This window comes from Podarcis raffonei, chromosome 2, assembly GCF_027172205.1.
Source record: "Podarcis raffonei isolate rPodRaf1 chromosome 2, rPodRaf1.pri, whole genome shotgun sequence".
Taxonomy (NCBI): Eukaryota; Metazoa; Chordata; class Lepidosauria; order Squamata; family Lacertidae; genus Podarcis; species Podarcis raffonei.
In genome coordinates this window covers 86,194,118-86,218,077 of record NC_070603.1, presented here as the reverse complement: position 1 = coordinate 86,218,077, position 23,960 = coordinate 86,194,118, and the positions used below count along the sequence as shown (strand labels likewise).

At 43.3% G+C, this 23,960-nt stretch overlaps 1 protein-coding gene across 3 annotated transcripts in view; it reads right to left on the bottom strand.

The window, feature by feature from the left end:
• Positions 1-223: 223 nt before the first annotated feature.
• Positions 224-23,960, bottom strand: part of CHCHD6 (coiled-coil-helix-coiled-coil-helix domain containing 6) — a 190,352-nt gene continuing 166,615 nt past the window's right edge. For all 3 annotated transcript variants that reach the window (XM_053377998.1, XM_053378000.1, XM_053377999.1), the window contains one exon: positions 224-807. In XM_053377998.1, the coding sequence (XP_053233973.1) occupies positions 784-807 (24 nt within the window). In that variant the 3' untranslated portion in view covers positions 224-783. The remainder of the gene's footprint in view (positions 808-23,960) is intronic.

The following is a 23,960-nucleotide window of genomic DNA, read 5'->3' as shown; positions in this document are numbered from 1 at the left end:
CAGCCAGGACGTCTGCACTTCTCCACCTAATCCAGAGCTATCCATCCAGCTCCTGGCATGAAACAAATGAGATTTTTAATTTACCAACAGTGTCTGGAAGAGTTTCAGTTCTCGACAATGACTGGAAGGCGGTCAAGTCTGACAGTCGGGGCAGCAGAAAGGAGGGAAGAGAAGGGGGTTACTCTCAAACTTTTCGATCAGAAAACAACTGTCAGCAGACAGCGGCCATTAAACACATTTTTATTGTTCTTAGGAGGAAGCTTGAGAGGGGAAGGCAGGAATGTCTCTGTTAGTGTCAAACATACAATCACACCTGCTTGAGTCAGTATTAACTCAATATACACAGGCTCTGGCATTTCCTTAGATTCCTTGTTCTGAAGGACAAAGGCAATGTCTTATGAAATACAGAGTAACAGTGAAACAAAAAAACTTAACAGGCTTTTTTTAAAAATAAAAAAATGGAGACTTATCAACTCATGTCCCCCATCGGAAACGAGATCTATTCATGGGAATTCTTCTCTCAGTGGAAGAGAGATAATGATGGTGGCAACATACATTACGCAGAGCATAGCTTTTCCTCCAAACGCAGGGTCCTTCCCCCTCAAGTCCAAATCCATCAATTAAGACTGATACATGCAGGCATCTGGATATGGATTCATGGTGATTTTGTGGAGCACCATGGACAGAAGGCACTCATTTGCATCAGCATGACTCCAAAAGAATGCTGGGCTTCTAAGAGCTTCTGTGGTCCCCTGCTTTCTGCACTTTGCCAGCAGCTGGGCTTTAATCGAAGTGGACCAGCAGTTCCTGAGAAAAGAGAAATGAAGAAGAAGAGGTGCATCATTGCTTATTCAGCTGCTGAGTGAACCATGTAGCAAGAAATGACTTCCAAAAAGATTATGGAAGAGCAATCTCAAAATCTGTTGGTTTTCCTTTTAAGAAAACATGTTGTCCTTTAAATTTGTGACAACAATTGGGATTTTTGCATATTTAGAGATTTCAGGCAAAAAGAATATCAACTGGCACATCTCAACAAATAATTTTTTTCTGACTGAAAACTGCCTGTATAGATCTAGTGATGAGATATGTTGAAGTTTACATGCAATTCGGTGAAAAACAAACCACAACTCCATCACAGAATTATCAGACAACAAGTAGCAGTCCCTAAAGATGAATGAAAACAAGGTCAGCCCCTGACTTCCTAATCTGTAGCTCATATCCCAAAAGGTTTCTGTGTACAAAAGCTTCAGTTCATGGCACTATCAATCAGTAGAAGCTGCTCCCGATGGAGCTTGATAAAATTACTTCTAAGCACAACATGTTGTGGATGGAAGGAATAATTGCTGCTTTCCCTCTCCCTAAAAATACATGTTGAGCTCCTGAAGGTTATGAGACCGGCACTGCTTGGAAGCTGAAATGCTTTCAGTTCAAGGCTTGTTACAAACTACAAAGTCTACTGAAGTGACGTTGACTGCAGCTGCATGGCATGAAGACTTTGTCCAAACTTTTTGCTTTGATTTCACCAATCCTGAGAAGATTGGGGCAAGAATCCACCCTACAAACAACTCCTTTCCTTGATTTCAACAGCAATGAAGACCTCTTTCTTCAATAGTATAACAAAACCTACCAGGATTCCAAAGAGCTATGTTACACAATATTCCCAACCTGCTTTGCCCTGAAAGAGGCAACAATTCAGACATAATATTAAACCCCAAATTAGCATTACATGTGCAAGCATGTCCCCTTCCCCTTTCATGGCACTTACTTTATAGTCCTTCCATGTCAGTCAAAAACCATTTTAAAAAATCCCAAGCATTTTAGAAGCAAATTTAATTCTGCTGTTTTATGCTGCTTTTATGATTTTGTGGCTTTTAGCTTATATTATTTTTGTTTCTGTATTTTAATTTATATTCATTTTGTAAACTGCCCTGGGAATGTAATATAATAATAAAAACCAATCAAGAAAAATGCAGGCCATTTCTCCAGCAGCTTTATTGGAGAAGGTGTAATTTGCTTTTTTGCTATTTCTCCTGCAGACAACAGATGCAAATGGACACCTTGTCAAGCTGGCCATTGTGACAATTTCAACTGCTGTCCCTTGCTTGCTACTAAAATGCGTTAAGCAGCGGAGCCTCCATACAAATCCTTCAACTCAATGGAGTACTGCTGCTTTCAGAACAGTATTATGTAAAATCGTCCCAGGGTTAGGCACATTATACATGTAGAAGGGTATAATAAGACGACATGCCACTTGTCGCAACACTGCCAAGTCCTCTGCTATTTCTCCAGCATTTGTGGACTGTGTGATGCCCACCTTCACCCCCCACACTGTTCAGATGAGCAGTAGCGAAGCTGCTGTCAGGAGGGTAGCCTCATGGCACCATGGCCAAACATGCTAGTGGTTAAGGATTGCTCTTGGCAGAAGACTATTTCATGGCACAGCCGCATGAACTAGAGATGCTTGCCTACATTTTGATGAAAAACAGTAGCCACAGAATCCATGATTAAGACTGGCGAACAGCTACCTTAACAGTCAAGGGCTTAAGAGGCTCTGGCCATGGAGCCAACTTGCCTCTTAAGTGGGCAGGATTGATGCTACTTTTTAAAGAAGAATTTCCCTAGGCTATACTTGATCTGTAGAACAATTACTTTTCCTTCTCCAGTGCTGCTAACCTTTCTTCTCCTAGCCAACAGACACACTCACAAGCAATTACAAATCCGCCCCCCTTGATAGCTGCTAATCGTAAGCTGAATAACCCCTGCTTTCTTGGGAGGGTATGTCCCCTGCAAAAAAGGGAATGCTATTTAGTGAATCGGGGTGTGTGCATGTGAATTATAAGCTCATATTTGAATAGGAGGCAAGGGAGGGTTTTTTTCTTCTTCTTTTCAAGGAGGGAAGCTAGCCAGGGTTGGCACAACCTACCCTGCAGCATCCCCTGGAGAGTAGGCAGAGATTGGAGCATGGGGCTTTGGGGATAAGAAAGTCAAGACTCTGGCTTCCTGCGAGGAGGGATTAAAGGAGACAAAGCAGGAAAAAGGGAGGGGGGCTACGGGACAGGAGGGGATATTAAACAGGAGACTGGTATGCTAAACAACCAGAGGCATGATGATACAGAATTCCTGCCACAGGATTGATAGGGCTGTCATAGGGAGTAAAAGTGAGTACTGCGAGCCAATTCACCCAGCTACTCTAAGTCCACACTGCAAGGTGCCAGTGGGGATTTCTTAAGAGCTATCCTCAAGAGCTGAAACAACTGTTGGAAGGGGCACCTTTGTTCTTGCCAGAGCAAAATTAATGGCCAAAGAGAAGTGTATGTTTGCACTGGTGATTGCCAAATAGATCTGGGGCATAGTCAGGCATTAGTGTACACACACACACACACACACACACACACACTGATCTTCTGCTCCTCCTAAACTACAAGGGTAAGTTTGTCTATTAAAGAGGACAGCTGAGGTATGCCAAGGTGTGTGTGTCCCCTGTCTTGTTTCCTACAGTCACCTGCAGAGCAAAGCCAAAGGAGTTAAGGGTCATATGCAGGGTGCCCGCCAGAGCAGACTCCTGATAACCCACTTCTATTCAAAGATACCAGCGACATGAGACACCAGAGCAACACTATACAGCGGTAGCTTGGCCCAACTCTGATGGACTGTGAGCACCATGGTAGGTGTGGAGGTAGAAAGTGGAGCCAGCAGGAAAGTATTCCACCACTGCACCAAGTTTCTCCTGATGACCTCTGATCAACGGTATGGCTGTGGCCTTCTCTCTAGTATCAAGTTTCATCTGTGCTACAAAAGGTTTTCTATGGAGGGGTGCTCTATAGGCTAAATCTCTGGCTGCAATCTGAAGTGGTATGTAGTCTGGCTACATGTTTAATACCTCATGTGAGCGGTAAACTATCCATAATGAGCAGTTCTGTGCAAAATTCCACCCGCACATAAAAAAAAAAATTAAAGCAACCACAGGAACAAGAATCTTGAACACTCTGTCTGTGGTGAAACAGAGAGAGATCCTGGTTATTTTCCTTCCCATTATTGCCCCTCAGCTGCTTTTCCCTCTACAAGGGAAAAAGATACAGCTCTTCCTATCATTTTACCCCCAAAAGAAAAGCAGTTCTGGGGTGATTTTTAGCTAGAAAACACCCTTCCTCACCATACTGGTCCTCTACTTAAGATTACAGGCTCCCTTAGCCAATTTTTACTTTTTAAAAAAGCATGTAGAAATCTGTAGACAACTGCTTGCAAGGCAGTTTGGGTCCAAGAACCAGCCCAGAGAGGCCTACAGCTAAAAAAAAAAATCACTTGGATCACAGAACTGAATCCAAGCAGACATGCAATATGCAAAAGGTCTTGGCTTTGTCTTGTCAAGCATGGATTGCCCTAAATGCATGAATGTTGTTTTGCCTGAGGTTGTGGTGATTTGGACGCCTGGAGGCATTCTTAAGTGAAAGAATCAACATACCTTATAGCTGTTATTTCAGCACATGGCGTGCCTGTTCACCACAGAATGATTTCCACCTCCCTCTCATCCCAACGCAAGGATGCAGTTCTATTGCGCTGAAGTCTGGGAGCTGACTTTCACTCTTACTGTAACTTCTCAGCACAAGGCAACCTCTAGTCCATCCGGCCACAAATGGGAGCTCAAGCAAATTAGATGGAGAACACCAGCCAGACCTGGTACTGGTTCTATTGGTTCTTTGTGTTCCAAATGGCATAGAGGCCACCAGTTATAAGAGATGAGTCAGGATGCACTGTGACTTAACAAGGGGGGGGTGTCCTCCCCATCCTACTGCTTTCACTTGCTCTGGGGCATAAAAAGACTAGAGCAATACCGTTTCCTTGTCACCTGTACTTTACAGAATAATTCACACCATCTGCTAATCTTTAGCTATTCTGAGCCTCACCTGTTTGTTCATGCATTATAACATATTGATTTACCTGGGACAATTGCTCTGATCACCGTTATCACCCAGAGAGAGCCTAAATCATTAGCCCATTCATAGGAAGTGTTTTTCACCAATTGCGAGCCTCCGCAATTCTGGAAAACTGTTAAAGAAAGACACCCAAGCCTGGACCCCAGTTCTCTCCCAAAGTGGCCTCTTCCAATGACTCATTGTAATGAACAAAACCTCTATTATGGACGCAAGCTGGAAAGCACTGGGGAAGAAAAGAATGAACATAATTCTGCAAAGGGTCACCACTGAGAAGATGACTGCTAATTAACATTGGCATCAATACTAAGGCTGTTTTTTGCTAAATTAATGTTAATTGCATTTAATCTTGCTTTCACCATTAAATGAAAGGCCCCCCCAGCCCCCCCAGGCTACAATAGCATGAAGATCTCACCTATGTTGAGCAGTGGATTTTATTATTATTATTTACAAAAAATAAACTAGTGAAACTGTTTCTCTTACAAATCCATGTTCCACATGTTCCCACTTTTAAAGAGCAGCAAGGGATTCTTTAGCATTTTCAATGTACAAACTACTTACACAACCCTGTGTGGTAGGACATCAATGTTTTTATTTTACAATTGTAATAGAAGCCCAAGGTCAACCCATGAGCCCAGAGCCAAACAAGAACAGGAACTGAAATCTCCTCTTGTCCACTCCAGTTGCAAAGAACTTTACTGGAAGAATTCAAGGGCACATTTTTCTCACTGATCTGTCAGCACAAGCATTTCTGCTTGCTGGACAGAATTATCTCCTCTCTCCTCCTCCTGTTCACTGTTCTGGGGGTTATCTTGACCCTCCAGAGTGGATTTGGGGGAGGTTTGGGGGTCCGTGGGAGGAGGGGCAAAAAGCCTCATTGTGTTAGTGGGAGCACTTGCACTGATTTCTGCTGGCGTGGCAGGTTAGTTGAATCTTGGTTTGTGCAATTGAAGTGGGTTACAGGGTTCAGCCTTGCTAGTATAACAAATTATTATTATTATTATTATTATTATTATTATTATTATTATTAAATTAATTAATTTTATATTTCAATTTACCGTATTTTTTGCTCTATAAGACTCACTTATATGGGGAAATGTGTGTGCGTCTTATGGAGCGAATGCAGGCTGCGCAGCTATCCCAGAAGCCAGAACAGCAAGAGGGATTGCTGCTTTCACTGCGCAGCGATCCCTCTTGCTGTTCTGGCTTCTGAGATTCATAATATTTTTTTTCTTGTTTTCCTCCTCCAAAAACTAGGTGCGTCTTATAGAGTGAAAAATACGGTATATACTGCCCTTTATCAAAAGATCTCAGGGCGGTGTACAACGACAGAATCACATTACAAAGCATTAATGATAAAAACATAGTAAAAAGCAACTTACAGACACCTCTATAGTAAAATAATCTTAATAATAACAGTCTTCTCCCCCACACTTTATTTCTCTTTACCCGCCATAGGCATGGGTAAAGAGGAATGCTTTTGCCTGGTGTCTAAAGACATGTAATGATGGTGCCAGGTAAGCCTATCCGGGGAGAGCATTCCACTAGCATGGAGCCACCACTGAAAAGGCTCATTCTCCTGTTGCCACCCTCTGGATCTCTCTGAGAGGGGAGACATAGAGAAGGGCCTCAGATGACAAGCACAGGGTCCGGGTCAGTTTCTATGGGGAGAGGCGGTCCTTAAGGTACTGAGGTCATAAGCTGTGTAAGGCTTTATAGGTTAGCACCAGCACTTTGAACTGGGCCTGGAAACAAATCGGCAGCCAGTGCAGTTGTGCCAGGATTGGTGTTTAAGCTCAAACCGTTTTGTTCTAGTGAGCAATCTGGCCATTGCATTTTCCATCAAATGTACAAGATCGTTTCTGAACTGTCTTTAGAGGCAGCCCCATGTATAATGCACTGCAGTAATCTAACATAGAGATTACAGAAGTTAGGCTATCCCTGTCCAGATAGGGGAGTAGCTAGACCACCCACCGAAGCTGGCAGAAGGCACTCTGCGCCAACAAGGCCACCTGGGTCTCAAGTGACAGGAGTGTATCCAGGAGCACCCTCAAGCTATGTACCTGCTCCTTAAGAGGGTGTGTAACCCCCTCGAGAGCAGGCAATCTTCCACACATCCGGTCTAGGGAACCACCCACTAACAGTGCCTCGTGTCTTATCTGGATGGAGCTTCAGTTTATTGGCTCTCATCCAATCCATTACTGAGGCAAGACACTGGTCCAGCTCATCCACTACTACTGCACTTTAAAAAAAAAGAATTTGGAATTTCTGTGGTTTGGAAAGGAAAGAGGAAACACAATGAAAACTGTAGGATGCATAAATGACATGTAAACATCCTGCAAGCAAATCAGGGTGCAGGATGAATGCTCACTGTCATATTAACGCCCTGCAAACAAATCAGAATCAATGTTCAATAAAGGCAGGATCTAAGCTCTGTAAGCTTTGTGCAAGCAAATCAGGCTGAATGCTCAATAAATAAGTTGCCTGAACTATTCCGCATTCTTCTACAAATGCACAACATAAACACCACCACCACCTAGCTCACTGGAATAGAAATAGTTTATAAAGCAGTAGAGAAAACTTTGACTATAGCTTCCTGGTGCAACTGGATTAACCTCTACTCTTTTCCGAGTCCTCCTGGACCCCAGGAGGGATAAAGGAATCCAGTTGGTACATGATGTTTTCTAAAGTGGAATAATGAAAACCTGCACAGATTCCACTCTAGTTTTAAGGGGATTAAAATGGGCTTTAGTAGTGTTTATGACTAAGAACTCTGCTAGCAGCAACAATGAAAGAATACCCTCCTTTCCAAAAGTGAAAACCAACAGAAATTCAACCAGCAGCACAACAGAACCCCATTTATACAAAATGTAACCTAAAATAAGTTACAGATAAAAGGGAAAGCAGAAATAGTGGGTGTGCAAAATACTACGCATGCCATCTTTCTCTGTGTCTGTTCACACAGGTGTTTGCAGCTTCAGAAAATGGAGACTGGAAGATGGTGGCCTTCCAAAGACCTAGAAGCATTCAAGTTGGACGACGACTGTCTGAAGTGGGGAGTGCTTCCTTAACCAATGAAGGGTAGCAAAGCTAGTGCACTCATCCTCGCTGCCTACCTGGAATAGAATTTAGAGAATGATGGCCATAATGAATCCCTGTATTTGTCCTCTGGGGTGTGTGCAGATATCCAGAAGGTTCTGTGTGGATGGGAAGGCAATGTGTGTCTCCACCTGAATGTTGTATATCAAGGGCCTTCTCCTGCTCATCTTCCTGAGTAGGAGCAGGGCTACAAGGGACAGAGGCAGCAGTCTTGAACTGGCTTCCCCTTTTCCTCCATGCTCTCATTTACATGAAAGTGAGGGGTCCCATGTAAAAATAAATGGAAATGGGACCCCCACCCCCACAAATTCTAGATCCCAAGTCCTGAATTCATTATATAATAGCAACAGTGGAAGAAAATATTAGAATCACTTTAAATAGTCCTTTAAAAACTCTTCCCCTATTACATTTGAGTTTCCCTGTTACATTTGCTAGTCTGCTCAGTTAGTCTCTGTGTAAACATATTTGAAAGTCTCATGTGTTTCGTTTCTTGGCTCTTGCTTCATTTAAATTTCTGAACCTTGAAGCAAGACCAGCCATTTTTGCTCTTCAAACTCATCTAGTGAATGCACTGGCTCTGGCAGCGGGGGTGGGGGGTGGGGAAGAGATAGTCTTGAAGAGGAATATCCTTGGAAGATGTTCCTAATTCTATTTCTGCTCTGTGATATAGTGAAATTTCACCCAGAAGTATTATGAGCTCGACTGCCTTTATTTGTTTAACAGTTCACATTTTCATTAAGCTGTTGCCATTCGGCAGCCAGTAATTTTATTTGTATGATAGCCGTATTCATCTCGTGCCTACAGGTGCTGATGTTGCTCTCTCTCTCCTCCTTGGCAGAAAGGGAGCGTGCCGGCAAATGTAGAAGCAATATGAATCTGAGAGAGATCATCCATCTGTAGGTACCCAAGAAAGAGGACCGTCAATATGAGCAAGATGGCAGCCCCAGGCTCTGCCCTTTGGGTGAATTTACATATTGTATGAAGCGAAGCCACCAGAACAAACGTTTTCTCTAAGTGGACTTAACTACATCAGGCCACTGTTGAAATCTTCATTCAGCTCCACAGGCCTAGCAATTGAATTGCTTAAGCACATTTCCCCCACCTAATCTGACATACCCCAAACACAGAAGAACAGCATAAAAATAGAAAGGGAACGTGAGTCAAACGGCTCTGCCTGCCAGTGCTCCAACTTCCTGCCTGACGTGCCCTGAGAGAGCAGAGCCAGCCTAGGACAGGACTGCAGCAGACTGATGCTGTCAGGATTACGATGTGAGCAAGATGACAAACTGGGTTAGTGCTAAGATTAAACACCCTCTCTTTATGAAGAAACGCACAAGCTACACTTCTGAAACAAATGTCTCTCAGTAAAGATTTTGACATGTAGAGTTTCTTTTTAAAGATACGGGTGCACTACGGAAAGTCACACCAAATGTCTGGAGATACGTGAGTTATGACATGGATACGTCTTTGAAAGAAGCCTTTTGAACTTTGAAGCTGTTCCTGGAGTTCTTTCACTGGCCTTCTCTCATCATCATCATCACATTTGCATGTACTTTCCAAATCAGGCATGATTGAAAAATGCCCAATATCTCTTAAAAGTAAGTAGGCACAGTTTCCACCTTCTGAATAAGGCAATTTCTTCTAATGCCAAAGAGCAATGACAGACAAGGAGGAAGCGACAGGTTTAAGTCAGAGCCAGGCCAGAGGCTCAGGAGGCCAGTCCCTGCATCTGACACCAAAGTGCAAAACGACAATTTTAATGGCTTACTATGAAGGACGAACAAGAAGGATTGTAAAGTACCTAACGCAAGAAGAGAACCATCTAAATGAAAATGAACAGTAAGCAGCAGCTTCTACAGTGCAGGAAGATGGGAAGAAACATATTCACAATCCACAATATAATCACACAGTCCTCTCACAAAGACCCTAGCCATTGCAGAGAACAACTAGTTTCCACTCCTCGATACAGGTGCAAATTTCTTTTCTGTGGTGAATAACGAACCACTTACGTGCAATCATATGCAATACAACTAAAAATAATAATGGAGACAGAAAGAGAAGGGGAGGCAGGGAGGCAGCCTTGAATAAAATGCTAAGCAAATGGGAGAGAATGCAGTGCCAAACCTACAGCAAGATAACCAGTTCTCTGTTTTCTCAAAACATACAAGGACTCCCAAGCTTCTTCCCAGCACTAACAACTCTTATTCCACTTGCAGTTATTCCATCCTCTCATGCCCAGCCTAGACCTGGACACTGACTCCTTGAAGGATGAAATGGACCTTCCACTGACTGAAGACTTGGGGGGCAGGTAGAGTCCATGTCACCAGCCTAGTCCAGGGAGGAAGAGTCTCCCCAGGGCTGCTTTAAGGGACCACTGGGATGGGTTTGAGTCCAAGTGTAAGGCAAAGAGCCCCTGGGGCAGTCAATGGATAGGTTAAGCCATCCCCTGGCCCTTGAGAGCATACTGTGCATAGAGTATTGCGTAGTGGTTAGAGTGTTGGGCTAGGAACTGGCAAACCAAGGTTCAAATCCTTACTTGGCCAAGAAACTCACTTGAGCGAAAGGCTCAAGCTTGGGTTGCTGGCCCACAACAAAGTATGGACCTCAGAGCCCAAAGTTGCCATGCAACTGAGCAAAAGACTCCTTATGAGGAAGGTCTCTCAGATCATCCTTAAACATCGGCAGCTGGGATTATGTGTGGCTTGGGAGGACAGGCTATGTCAGTCCTTACTTTGAGCTTGCCAGTTGCTGCAACTACACAGCTCTCTTACTCACTTCACCTCCATTGCCAACCCCTGGATCTTCAGCTGCTACCCTTGGATCACGTTTTGGACTCCGACCAGTTACTCATGCCTGACCCTGCACAAGAGAGGGTCTTCGCTTCCTTGTGTGCAGTCTTCGCTTCCTTGGACCCTACCGTCTTGGGCAGACCCACTGAATACACCTGATGACATCCCTAGTTTTGTAGCATATTACCTTCCCCAACTGCTTGGATCAACCATGCAGGTAAGTAATCACTCATAGTCATCTCCTCTTTTCCTTGATTTCAAGCCACTAATTAGAGAAGCATGACTTGGTAGAAACTGGCAGCCATTAGTCTAGGAGCAGTCTTTTAGAAACAAGACCAGAGGTTAGTTGCTTAGTTTGAACAGTTTAAAATACACAAAGAAAGACTTCTTTAAAAACAACAACCCACAGTTTTTATAAATGTGCTGCATTTGTATCTTCTGGACCTGGCTTGGAAAGATTTTTCTTCCTCCTTTTTTTGACAAATGGTACTAGTTGCTTCTTGTAATTTCCTTCACTATGCAGCATATGTCTGTTTGTGATAGATACCAGCACAACTGCTTGGGTGTCCAGTTATCTGCCAGAAAAGTATTGTTTCTTTGGAACCAAGTCATACTGAAGCAAGAGCCCCAGAGGCAGAGAGAAGGGAGGCAGGCAAGGAAGTTGTCAGCTGGGAATATATCAATGCTACTGATTGAAAGTCTCTACCAAAAAACAGGCCCCACAGTCAGTTTTCGATTCATCCTTTCTGCATCCCTGCCATTCCTAAAGCACCACTTACCTAGAATGCTTAATATTTCCTCACTCAGTTTTCTAGAAAGTATTTAACAACTTAAAACTACTGACAAAGACCTTTCTCAGGCAGTATGGGAGCCATGTCCCAATGGTGCAACCCCATGTGGCTGTGGTGCACATTGGAACAATGCCTTAACAATGGGGGGAGGGGAAAGCTCATCTTCCTCTCCAGGTAAATTACAATTGGATGAGGAATGTCATTGTGACTGGGCCTGCTAATGAGTTTCTGGCACTCACACATGTAGTCTAGGGGGTCTCTGTCACAGTTTGAATGCCATTTACTATTTTGAATCAAGATGGCTGACTGACTATAGCCAGTCAATGGAAATCTTGCTAATCTCCCTCAGTTGATTATTGGATTTGGTACAGTCTGGGATGTAGCTCTCATTGAATGTCTCTCACATCAAAGACAAGTAACTAGGGGAGAATCTAAATCAGATCATTTTTATGCTATTTGGTGTAAATTTTTGATATACGTCAATACAAGAGAAACGGAACGTAGGCCCCCAGTGGTTCAATTAAGCTTGTGGAAGGGATATATTTTAGAAGATTAGAATGAAGTGATTTCTCAATGCCTTGGATTGTGATTTATTTATTTAAAAAAGATGCATCACATGAATTAATGTAGGGTTTTATTTTCCCTCTCCTTCCCCTCCCTTCTATCTCTGGTAGTTTTCCTTTCCCCCCTTTTGTATCAGTATGTTTGATGTTGTTTGCATGTTGTCTTTATTTTAAAAATTAATAAAGTTTCTTTTTTATGAAAAGAGAGATGGCTGACTAAAATGTGACTTTGGCATGGTTTCACTCAGTATTTTGCATAGGTTTGAACGCCACTCAATATATAGTTGCCAAACTCAGCACAAGGGTTTTTTTTGGGGGGGGAGGGTTCTTCATTGATAACTGAATCAAGATAGCAGACTAAAGGTGACTTTGGTGTGATTTCACTTGCTTTTTGGTGTGAGAGATCCAAACTCACGAATTACACTATCCATGTGTAAGTAACCATATATCCTAAAAGACATCGCAGTCTATGCTGTCCCTCATTCCAAGGAAACCAAACCCTGGGTAAGTGCCTGGACCCTCACACTGCTCAAAGATTGGGGTGGCGCACAACACATGGGGGGCAAGAGCACTGGAGTGAACAGACCAATATCATATGCACAGGCAAACTTGCATTAAGCAAAACTAAATCAAATTCAACTTGTAGAACTGGGCGAGTTCAGCAAGGCAGCATCAGCATCAACACCACATGAAAGCGATCAGCAGCGATCACATTTCATTTCCAAGTATACAGGAGTGCAACCTTCTCTTCTAGCCCCGCAGTTTCATCTTGAGCTGTGTTGTCTGGTGTTCATATCACAAGCTGACAAGATATGCCTGCTTCATTTCTGTCCTTGACTACATACTTGTGGGTGAAGACTTTTCTTTGAGCAAGATACAGGGACAATCAGAACAAGTGATAAGATTAAATGAGAACAAATGAAAAATGCAATTCATCCACCCACTCTGGAAAATGTCTCAGAAGTGAAATGCAAGCAAATTTAGACTGTTTAGGAGGAGCTGAAATTCCTCCTTTAGATCAAGTATTTTCCCAGCCCTGGGCGGGACAAGGAGAATCAGCACAAAAATGATGTAGTTATTTTGTGGCCTTGCCCCTATTTTTAAATCTGTGTTTTAAAACACCTTTTAAAAATATGTAATTGTTTCAACCAGCTGATATTGACCTTGAACCATTGGAAAGAAGAAAGCAGACATTTAGATATTTTAATAACCTCACAAGCTCTGATGGATAAAATGAAGGCAGGATAATGAAGCCCAATGAGTCTCAGCCAACGGCAGAAAGCACTGACTCCCCCCCCCCTCATCTAAATAATCTTCCACTCCTGTGCCTAAATACCTACATTAACTTATATAACTACTGCCTTCATCAAGGAGAATAGGCACCTGGAAATTCCTGCTTCTTTTTAAAAGACTAATGATAGTGCTAGTTACACTCCCAAACTTAAACAAGATGAGGCATTCAGAATCTTGTGTTTCTGTTCGCTGCTACTAAAAGTGGAATAGAGTGTCTGAATGGAAACTTCCACAGACGGTTTTCCATTCAGTCTTGTGACATGACATGGGGAATGTTAACTCCCACGCTGAAGAATAAAGCAAGCAAGCATGTGGCTTCAAAATACTTATTGTTTTGAAAGATCTAATTTTGTGTTAATTCAAGAGTACATTAATCATTAAATGAGGCAAAAATTACCCTTGTTAACTAATGCAACTCCCCCCCCCTTACTTCAAGTCAATTAGCTTCTATCGCTGGAAGTCTCAGCATTCTCCTGCATTCTTACCCAGTCTTTGGATCACACCACAATAGTAGTGTTGACAACTGATACTGAAATACCCTTCTGAAGTGTGTGCATGCATGTCACTTAACGGACTCATTGTTAAAATCTGTGTTTATGGAAGACAATCCTACTCGGCTACGAGTGATCGCCAAAGAAGAAGATCTATAGTTGCAAAGAGATTTCTTCCCGTCATTCCTCATTTCGTTCTGATAGGCGTTTTAGAGGAAAAGCTTGAGAAGAACCTAAAATGGATCCAAATCCTACAAACGCATCCAACGGAAAACTCGGCATTTGCGATTCAGCAAACTGCAACAGTGCTAGAATCAATCTAAGCTTTGCCTTGAACTCACTGGGAAATAAGTCACTTTGCCATAGCTTCTCATCTGTAAAATGGGAATAAAAAGGACACAGGGAGTGTCAGTGCTGCAGATAAGTTCAGAATATTGAGTGAGTGAGTATTTACAACAGATCTCTATAAATGTACCAGAAATCACTGTGAGAAGGGAAGAGAAGAGAAGAAGGATGTTACACTATTTGGCAAAGTCCGAAGCTCCATTCCCACCACCTGCTTGTAAAGGCAAGTTCAAGGATGGCCTTGAATGGATCTCCTTGGTTTCCAAACCCACCCCCAGTGTTACTAACTGGGGGCTCTCGGCAGGAGGCCTTGAATTACAGCAATCAAGGCTGACGGCATTGGAATAAGCAAGTCTCTGCTTTTTCATTGGTCTGCAAAGAAAATAATCAGAACAGTGCCACCCTCCCTGCAAAGCAACCTACCCAAAACAAAGAGGACAAGGCAGCTATTTGATTCAGAAAGCCTTTTTCATTTGTCCCACTCCACTTACTGTGGCGTTGGTCCAGACAACTTGCTCCCCCTTTCATGTGCGCCGCGGTGGCCGTTTCTCTAGAGCTGCCCGTCATTTCCTTATCAAGCAGGAAGAATGAAGGATCACTAGAGACACGGCTCAGCCACACTGAGATTTCGCTCTCTCAGTGGGCTGTAAATGCCCCTATAATGTTGGCTTTTTAAATATTGTGCTATTATTACCCACAGCTGCCATTCAGTCAGCAGAGAATAAAGCACAGGGGCTTTCAAGGCCCACACAATAACACTGTGCATTTGCCAGCAATTGGGCCACCGTGTATCGGCTATATTGGAAACCTTTATGTTGTAGGAGTCTGGCTGTGTATGTCCATGTGTGTGCGCACAATACAGGCAGGTGAGTAATAGCGCCTATGAATGTGGGAGTTATTTTAGGAATGTGTGCCTAGGTATCTGGCTATGCGAATATGCGTTCTAATGAATACTTGCAAATACATCTTGGTGTGAACACATGCATGTGTGTACACCCACAGCTCTGGAACTTTTCAAAAGGGTGTTCAGTGAAGGAGACGTCACTGAATCTACCTATCCAGTTGCTAGTATCAAAGTGTACTCAACAGTGGTGCAGCTGTTACAGAGATCAGGTGCCCAGGAAGTGCGTTCCCTTAGTATGGATACTGGCAGGACGGCACTTGCTGCTTCTTTGGGCTCCAACCCAAGTGCAGATATCGGCAACATATGTTTTGTAACCACAGACTTTGATTCAGACAGTTTTGCTCTAGACTGTGTACATCACCAGATTAAAGCACTCTAGTGGAGTACTTGGGAATTCCAGGGATAGAGAAAGGCGCTGAAAAGTCTATACGAGTAATCAAGACTGGAAGCCAAACCATCACTTGCGGTGCAGCATGGGAAAGATGTATCCAGGGACTTCAGGTGTCTCTCAGGATTCATTTCTGCAGAAGAGAAAGATTCAATCTATGCTTGGTAGCTATCAGTGAGCTTGGTCAAGAAAGTGATTTTGGTGGGATACAGCGCCCAATGCCCTTCTGCCAGAGAATGTATTATGAAGTTAGGGTATGGCACAATCTTTCACAAGTGTGAAAGAGAAGGGAATGGGTAAGGTGCATTTATTTACAGCCATTGGCTAGTGTAGCACCACCTCAAGAGTCTTCCTACCATATACAATGAAAGAAACCAATGTCATCTTAGCTGGTTTCCCCATTACTATATTCACTCACTATGTCAAAGTCATCCTCTGCTCTGTAGTCTATCTCAGAGAAATGGATTCTCTAGCCCCAAGCAACAGCAGCAGCTGCATCTCCGTAGGAAAAGGTAAACAAAAATGCCACATTAGTTTTCCTGATGACTTAAATATATTCACAGAGCAATATACTCCTAATCCATCAAGCTTCCTAAGCGCTGACCATTTAAAAAGAACTCTTTAATTGCTTTTACAAAACATGAACAAACGCATCCTCTCAATCCTCTAGTGAGCTACTGGAGCTCAGATATAGCAATACATGCATAAGATGCCAAGCTAGAAATTAATGCACCACTTTAGAAATGGAAAAATGAAGTCAGAGGTGAACTAATTTTCCCAGGATCAAACAATAAATCAGAGACCTAGTAAATGCTTCAGCCAAGGTCTCCTGACATCTAGGTTTGTGCCTCAACCACAAAGACCATCTTCTCCTTTTCAATTGTTCTTCCTTCCTTGCCTGCATTTACACATTCGGGTTGCAAACTCCCTTCTGCTCCCAATACACATCAAATAGCACCTCTTCCTTTCTATAGTGTTCAAAGCTTTCACTGTGAAAGCTTCCACAGTGTCAATTAATTAACAAACAGATGTGACACTGTGCATCTACACCTCATTAGCAGCCACACTTTCTGGGCACCCTGAGACCTCTTTCTCTCACCAACCCACCAGTCTCCCTGGTCTGACCATCAGTTTATTATGTGCCTTATGTCACCCTCTCCTTCCTCAGACAATGAAGCTACAGAGATTTTTAAGAAGTGAAAAGCAACTGTGAGGACCGCTCTTTACACAGCGCTGTTACTTAACATCAAAACATGGTCTTGGTCCATCAGGCCACGAGGGCTGGTAATGCAAAACATTCAGCACATTTTCAGAGATAATACTAAAGAACTTTCAGATATTTATTAGAATTCTGTCTTTGCCTTCACATATGCAGTAGACTTGGTACATAGGAATATGTGGGATAATGGCTGCAATATACACAGTATACAAGTGCCTCTTGCACAGATGTGGAAGAATCACTCTGAACCCACGTTCACCAGGCTAATATTATGTTCAATCCCATTTGCTGTTAAAAAAAAATGTTTCAGTCACAGATCTACAATAAAGTACTCAACGTGATGCATGAAACAATAAAGAAACAATCTGGGGCATCACACAGTCCATAAAAACAGACAAACTAGCAGCAGGTCATTTTAAAACAAGACCACGCAGTAATATCAGCACTGTCCTACAAAAAGCCTGGGTAAATGGAAAAGGTTTGCAGATGGCAACAGAAGGCATATATGGTGTGGGGATACATGTGTCTCCCATATAGGGACGTTCAGGAGACAGAAGCTAGGGCTGGAAAAGGTCTGCTCTGCATCTCTACAGACTTCACTGCTGGAAGGCAGAGCCGAGCCTAGTTAGCTTACCTAAATGACCAGGAACGAAGGGAGACATGGAAGAAATAACCCCCTTAGGTAGCAGGTCCCAGAGAGAACAAGCACATCTAAATTCAGGTCCCAAACTAGGCTGATAGTGAGTGCAAATGAATCAAAATGAGGGTGAATACTCTTTTTTATTTGCATTTGCCAACAGAAAGGTTGCTGCTTTCTGTGCAAGTTGAAGCTTCTGAACCACTTTCAAGGTTATTTATTTATTATTTACATTTATATACCATCTTCCAAGGCTCTCAAGGTGGTGTGCATGGTTCTCCTCCCAATTTCATTTCATCCTCACAACAACCCTGTGAGGTAGGTTAGGCTATGAGATGGTAACTGGCCCAAGGTCGTCCAGTGAGCTTCATGATTGAGTGAGGATACGAACCTTGCTCTCCCAGGTCCCAGCCCAACACTCTGACCATTAGCTTCAAGGGCATTACATTATAAAGCCCTCTCTGTAACCTTCCAGCAGTTTGACTGGGTGCCAACAACAATTCCCAACATTCCTAGCCATTGGCCATGTGTGTTAAGGCTGATGGAAGCCGTAGTACAGCAACATTTGGAGAACTGAAGGCTCACAAATGCATAGATTATGGGAGCAAATAAGAGTCAAGGGGCTAAGGTTGACCCTCGTTTGGATTTAAGGGGAAAGCGGTGCAAATACCAATTCCCATGACACTTCCCACTGGGCTGTAGCAGCCACAAGTCCCTGCAATGAAATATTTTCATTTAGAGACGGATAAAGGCAGAAGGCAGAAGTTAAACAACTTGTTCAAGGTCACCAGGCAAGCATGTAGCAGAGTCAGGAATCTCTAAACAGCCAGATAACTCTCTCCCCTTGAAACACAGACACAGAAGTTTAAACTGCTTATCCAGGTGTGCAGAGCTGCTGAATTCCACACAGCTCCAGTGAGCAGCAATTATTCTCGCTGGTGGCTCATTTGTGCTAAAAGGTATAAAAACCAAAAGCCTTTCACAGTGCAAATGCTTTCAACGAGATGCAAATAGGAACAGGGATTTCACATCTGGGTTAAGTCGCCACCTTCCACACATCCCATTTTGTCTGTCGACTTCCAAATTACCCACGATCCATTGACAATTTTAGTCTCTTCCCCCAAGAGGCAGAGATTAAGTAGGAATCGCTATGCAGAAATGCTGTCTTGTCTGAGTATGCTTGCTCTCCAGCAAGAGGAGCTTCCAGACTGCCTCCCCCATCTCTTTAAGAACCAAGGTGGGTTTTGAAAGTGGCTTTTACTGAAAGCAAGGTGGAGGGGGGGGGGAGAAGAGGATGAGCTGGGGAGGATGTGGCAAAGGAAGGAACAGGAGCGACGGAGAGAGAAAGCAGGAGCATGTCAAGCGTGTAGGTACTGCAAGGCAGGAAGCTTATCTAGAATGGCTTTCAAATCCATACCGCAAACCATGCTGTGTCTTTTATTGAACTAATTTTGTGCCTGGAGAAAGGAGACTTGCACTTCGGGTCCATGCACTAATGCAAATGAGATTTGAAGGGAGGAGAAAAATACACGCACACAGACACACACCGAAGCTAGTATGTAAATATTAATTTAACAATCTACTTGACAATGCCTCAGCTGATTCTATAAATAGCTGCTTTATTAAAAAGGTGATGCTCAAAGCAGCTAAACCTGATTCCCGTTCCCACAATTCCCTGTGCCATCGTGTTTCCATTGTTCCTGGAGACACAGTCTCTCACTGCATGCTGTTTTCTCCCCCTCCCAGCACCTGCAGAGTCGAGAGCTCATACCTACAGTACAATGCATATTTATAGAGCCCCTTTGCAAGGCAAGAACCCTGAGGTGCTGTGCAGACAATGGCTCACAGAACTCAATTACAGGAGGAAGACAACAATTGGAGTGGAGGAGAAGCAAGACCACCACTTAATCTGGTTTAAACCCAACTAGCAAGGGAGCTGGCTGGTCTGATGTCAATACAGGTTCAACAATTTGGGGAGCTACTCACTTCAAGGCTACATTTGCAAAGTGTGCCTTAGCAAGGTACAATAAGAAATCACCATCAAGGAAAAGGGTTCCAAAAACATGGTGGGTGAAGTGAGGCAAAATAGCCAGAAGCTTGCTCACGGGATCATATTACAGGCAACTCTCCATTTATGCAGGAGTTACGTTCCAAGGCATCACACGTTTAAGAAAAATCGCATATACCGAAAACACCACTGAAGCAGCCTGCAAATACCCTCTAAATCAGGGGTCAGCAAACTTTTTCAGCAGGAGGCTGGTACACTGTCCCTCAGACCTTGTGGGAGGCTGGACTATATTTCTGGGAGGAAATGATGCAAGAGCACCACAAACCCCAGTGGCTGCTTACCTGTGTCTTGCGAGTGGCAGGGGCTGGTGGTGGCGGGGGGATGATGAGCAGCGCACCAAAGGGCTCCGGAGAGGGGCTGCTTAAAATGTCAGCTGCTCAAGCGCTGCTGCTGCTGGCACCAACAAAGCCCAGCCCCCTTCCTCCTCTAGGCAGGGTGGGGAGAAGCCAGGAGGAGGGAGGGAGGAGGCGCCGCCGGCGGTGCCGTGTGAGGGAGAGTGAGGGAGGGAGAGGGAGGGAGAGGGAAAGAATGCACGCGCTGGCAATCCATGCGGCGATTCCTGGATCATCCGCAGGCTGGATCCAGAAGGCAATTGGGCCTGATCCGGCCCGCGGGCCATAAGTTTGCCTACCCATGCTCTACACCTCTGGAAACCCTTGAAAAACCCTTGAAGAAAAAAAAACTCCACCAAACTCCACCACAATCACTCCCTCCAAACCTCTTTGTTCAAATGCCAGCTCTCTACAGGCCTCAAAGGTCGGTGCAAAGGCTCCTGGGATTTGTAGACACTATTTTCATTTTCAGACACATTTTTGCCATTTTCACACTCTTTTAGGGCTGTTTTTGCCCCTTTTTGTGCCACTTCTGGGTCCGCGGCAATGCGGTTGTGTGCGTGCCTTGAATGCGCACAAATGGGGAGTCACCTGTCATGTCACTAGTGTACTAGTCTAGTACCAACGCTGTCAAAAATATCAGCACTCAATTAGTTGTCCAAAATGGAAGCTGCAGCTTCACATACTAGTCATTTTAACACGATGACAATACCTAAGTGTACTGGACAAAAATAAATACCTGAATGCTGACGACAGACTGAGAGATCACCAGTGTCCTTAGCATATGGAAATGAACGTGGGATGACAGGCTCATCGTAGGGGAGGCCTGTAGCTCCATGGTAGAGCATTTACTTTAATTGCAAAAGGTCCCAGGTTCAGTCCCCATTAGTTCCAAGCAGGGCTGGGGAAAAACTGCCTGTCTGAAACAATGGAGAGGTGTTGCTAGTCATCGTAGACTGTGCTGAGCTAGATGGATCTCAGTAGCCTGGCTCAATATGAGGCAGCTTCTTGTGTTCCTGAACAGAGAAAGGTGGAGCCTGATGTGATTGCACAGTAGAAGAGGGTAATCTGTCCAACAGGTGAAGTAGGGTAAAACTTAATGAAAGCCTGGAATCGTCAGGGTGCATGAAAAGCAAAGACTGCTGGAAAGTAATGTTGGGACTAAGGAAGGCAGATCCAACAGCAAAGTGAATTTTATAGGCAAAGCAGGAAACCAAGGTGCTAAAATAAGAAAATCGAAAAAGCCAGATCACAAGAATTTTACAGCTACCTATTGATCGGAAAAACAGAAAGAGCTGACACATAGAAATCTCCAGAGAAACAGGGATAGCTTTGCACAGGAGAATCCCAAGACAGGTATCTATCCTTTGGGGTACTGTCCCATGAATGTAACTTGTTAGAGTGTATGTGTAGCTTGAGTCATTTGAATACAGGCATTGTACACTTAAGATGTATCTAGTCCCAGAAATCTACCTTGTGCAGATGCATCCTTAATATGTGGCTGGGGTGAGCCAGAACCTAAAAACAATTGGGAGTGAAGAGAAGATGCCTCTATTATTTTCCGGCTCCCATTTATCTTGGAGCCATGCTCACTCCAAAACTTGCCAATATATTTTTTTTAAATGAAAAAGTATTACTCATTATATTTCTAAACATCATGCATTATTTAGGTAATACAATAATTGATTCAGATATAGCCTTAACAGTACGTGATTGTGATGCCTGTAACTACTTAACAAAAAATATCTTCTGTATTACTCGATGCATTAAGAATATGTAAAAATATTTTATTTGGACAGGGAGGGGTGGGGGGGGGATAGAAAGACTCTGCAATGATAAGCTGTAGTGTAAGCACAAATGTAACTATCCATCCCAAAGAGTTTTGAGCTTTCAAAATTAAAAAGATAAGAAGCAGGGGGGGGGGAATACTTGCAATGCTGTATGTTGAAAACCTAGAGAGCACAACAGATAAAATAAAAAATGATTCAGAAAATGCCATTTATTATACCAGAGGAGACTGAAGGGTGGCAAGCTTTCTATTATTATTATTAATAATAATAATAATAATAATAATAATAATAATAATAATAATAATAATTTATTATTTGTACCCCACCCATCTGGCTGGGTTTCCCCAGCCACTCCAACTTAACAGAGTTCCTCATCAGGATTAAGCTCACAGGCACTGTCCAACTAGGATGATCAGACTCCAACAAAATGGCTAGGAGGACTCCTAGTGACATTATAGGATGTGATGTAGTATGTAAATGGAAGCAAAAGCTGAGCAGTTGAGTAGGCAAATCAGTATCTGCAAATGACCTTGCATGTGTTTTGCATTATTTATGCAATGGGAACTGGAGTTTTGCCAAGCAAGATAAAAACCAAAAGCTGCATAGTGAGAAATTCTCAGGACTTTAAGGGGCAAGGAAATCCTGCAGGCATCCTAGGCGGGTCTACAGTTTTTATCGCATTAAAGTAAAAGAGATCAATTATTCTCCATAGTCGACATGAACATAACACGAAGTAATGCACTTCACCGTTGCATTTGCTATGCTATTTATTCCAATAAAAGCCTTCATAAAGCGAACAGCAAAAGACTGTTGCCACAGCAAGGAAACCTCCATAGGAGCTCCGCAATTAAGGACAGCGCAGGTGATTGAACAAGCTGCCAAGAGAATGGCTTTCCCTAGGAAGACTCAAGAAATAAGTTAACAGAGCAACCCTATGCACTTTTACTAGGAAGTCAGCTAAATTGTGGGGATCATTCCCAGGCTTTTCATGCAAAGGACTGTAGTCTAATGCTCTTCCACAAATGGCACAATATTGGGGATAAGCCTGTGCAAATTTTAACCCTAACAATTTCAGAATGGTTCTTTCCAATCATTACATGCAGCACTGCACATCATCCCTTCCTCCTCCCCTCCCCCCTTTATAATACTGCTTATTTTGAACATGTTCATCCAACTATATATCCAGTAACTTTAAATTTGGACAGTAGCACAAAAAAGTCAGGAAAAGCTTGCATCTTCCAAGTTCCCGGAATGTAGTCGGACCCAAAATGCTTGCTGAGGCAGAATAAATCCTTTATCCTGCAGGTTTCTTTCTACCTGGATAGGCAGCCATCCTCATGGCTTGCAGACTCTGCTGTGCTACACGGAGCAAATTCAAGAAAGGCCCATATCATATGGGAGCAGAGACAAGGCTGAAATCCTTCAGCTCAGGTATGGAAAGATCAAAGTACTGGATGGGCTTTCTTCCCTCAATGGATGCGCTGACTTTTTTTTTTATCAATGGAAAAACCAATTAAAGTTGATAAAGACACATTCACTGCTGATTTTCCTTACTGCCCACTACTCTGTGCTAGAATAATGGATAGTATTCTGCCTATGGGTGTATTTTTCTAAGATCTGTCAGTTCTGACAGCATTTTGGCACCTGAATAACTCAAGATTTATGCCAAGGGTCTAGGAACACACCATTTCTCAATAGATGATGGGTACATTTTTCAGCAGGGCTTCCCTAATTAAAGAAATAGAGAGAGATAGGGATCAGATTGATAGGTTTTGCAGTCAGATATTTCACGCTCAATTTGATGAAATATAAATCACTCACAGAACGTCTCTTAACATGCACAAGTGGAAGAAAAGCCGTACTGTGAGGGGAAGAGGGTGCCGGAATATAGCAATGGGGTCCAAACAATCTGTCACAGCAACTTGTTTCCAACTTTTATCTACAGAAAGCTCTGGGCAAGAGATGCTTGGGCAGCTTGTTTGTCACAACAGTGAAAAGAAAGGCAGCAACTAGAAATGTTGGGTTGTAGGTAGCCTGGCCCAAGCAGCTTACTTGGCTTGTTCAACCCATGCCAGGAAATGGCAAAAATGCTGAAAAGAGCAGAATACTGTTGAGTCTTAGAATTCTTTTGGCAGATTAAGGCGCATATTTAGGCAATATGGGATTGCACAAGAGAACATGGGTGCTGTATTCAGTCAGAGCTATAAGCATTTTAAATTTTAGAAGGCCTTAAACAGCTCAGGACCGCAAAACCTCAAGGACTGCCTCTCTCCATAGGAACCTCCCCAGACCCTGAGTTCATGCTCTGAAGCCCTTTTTC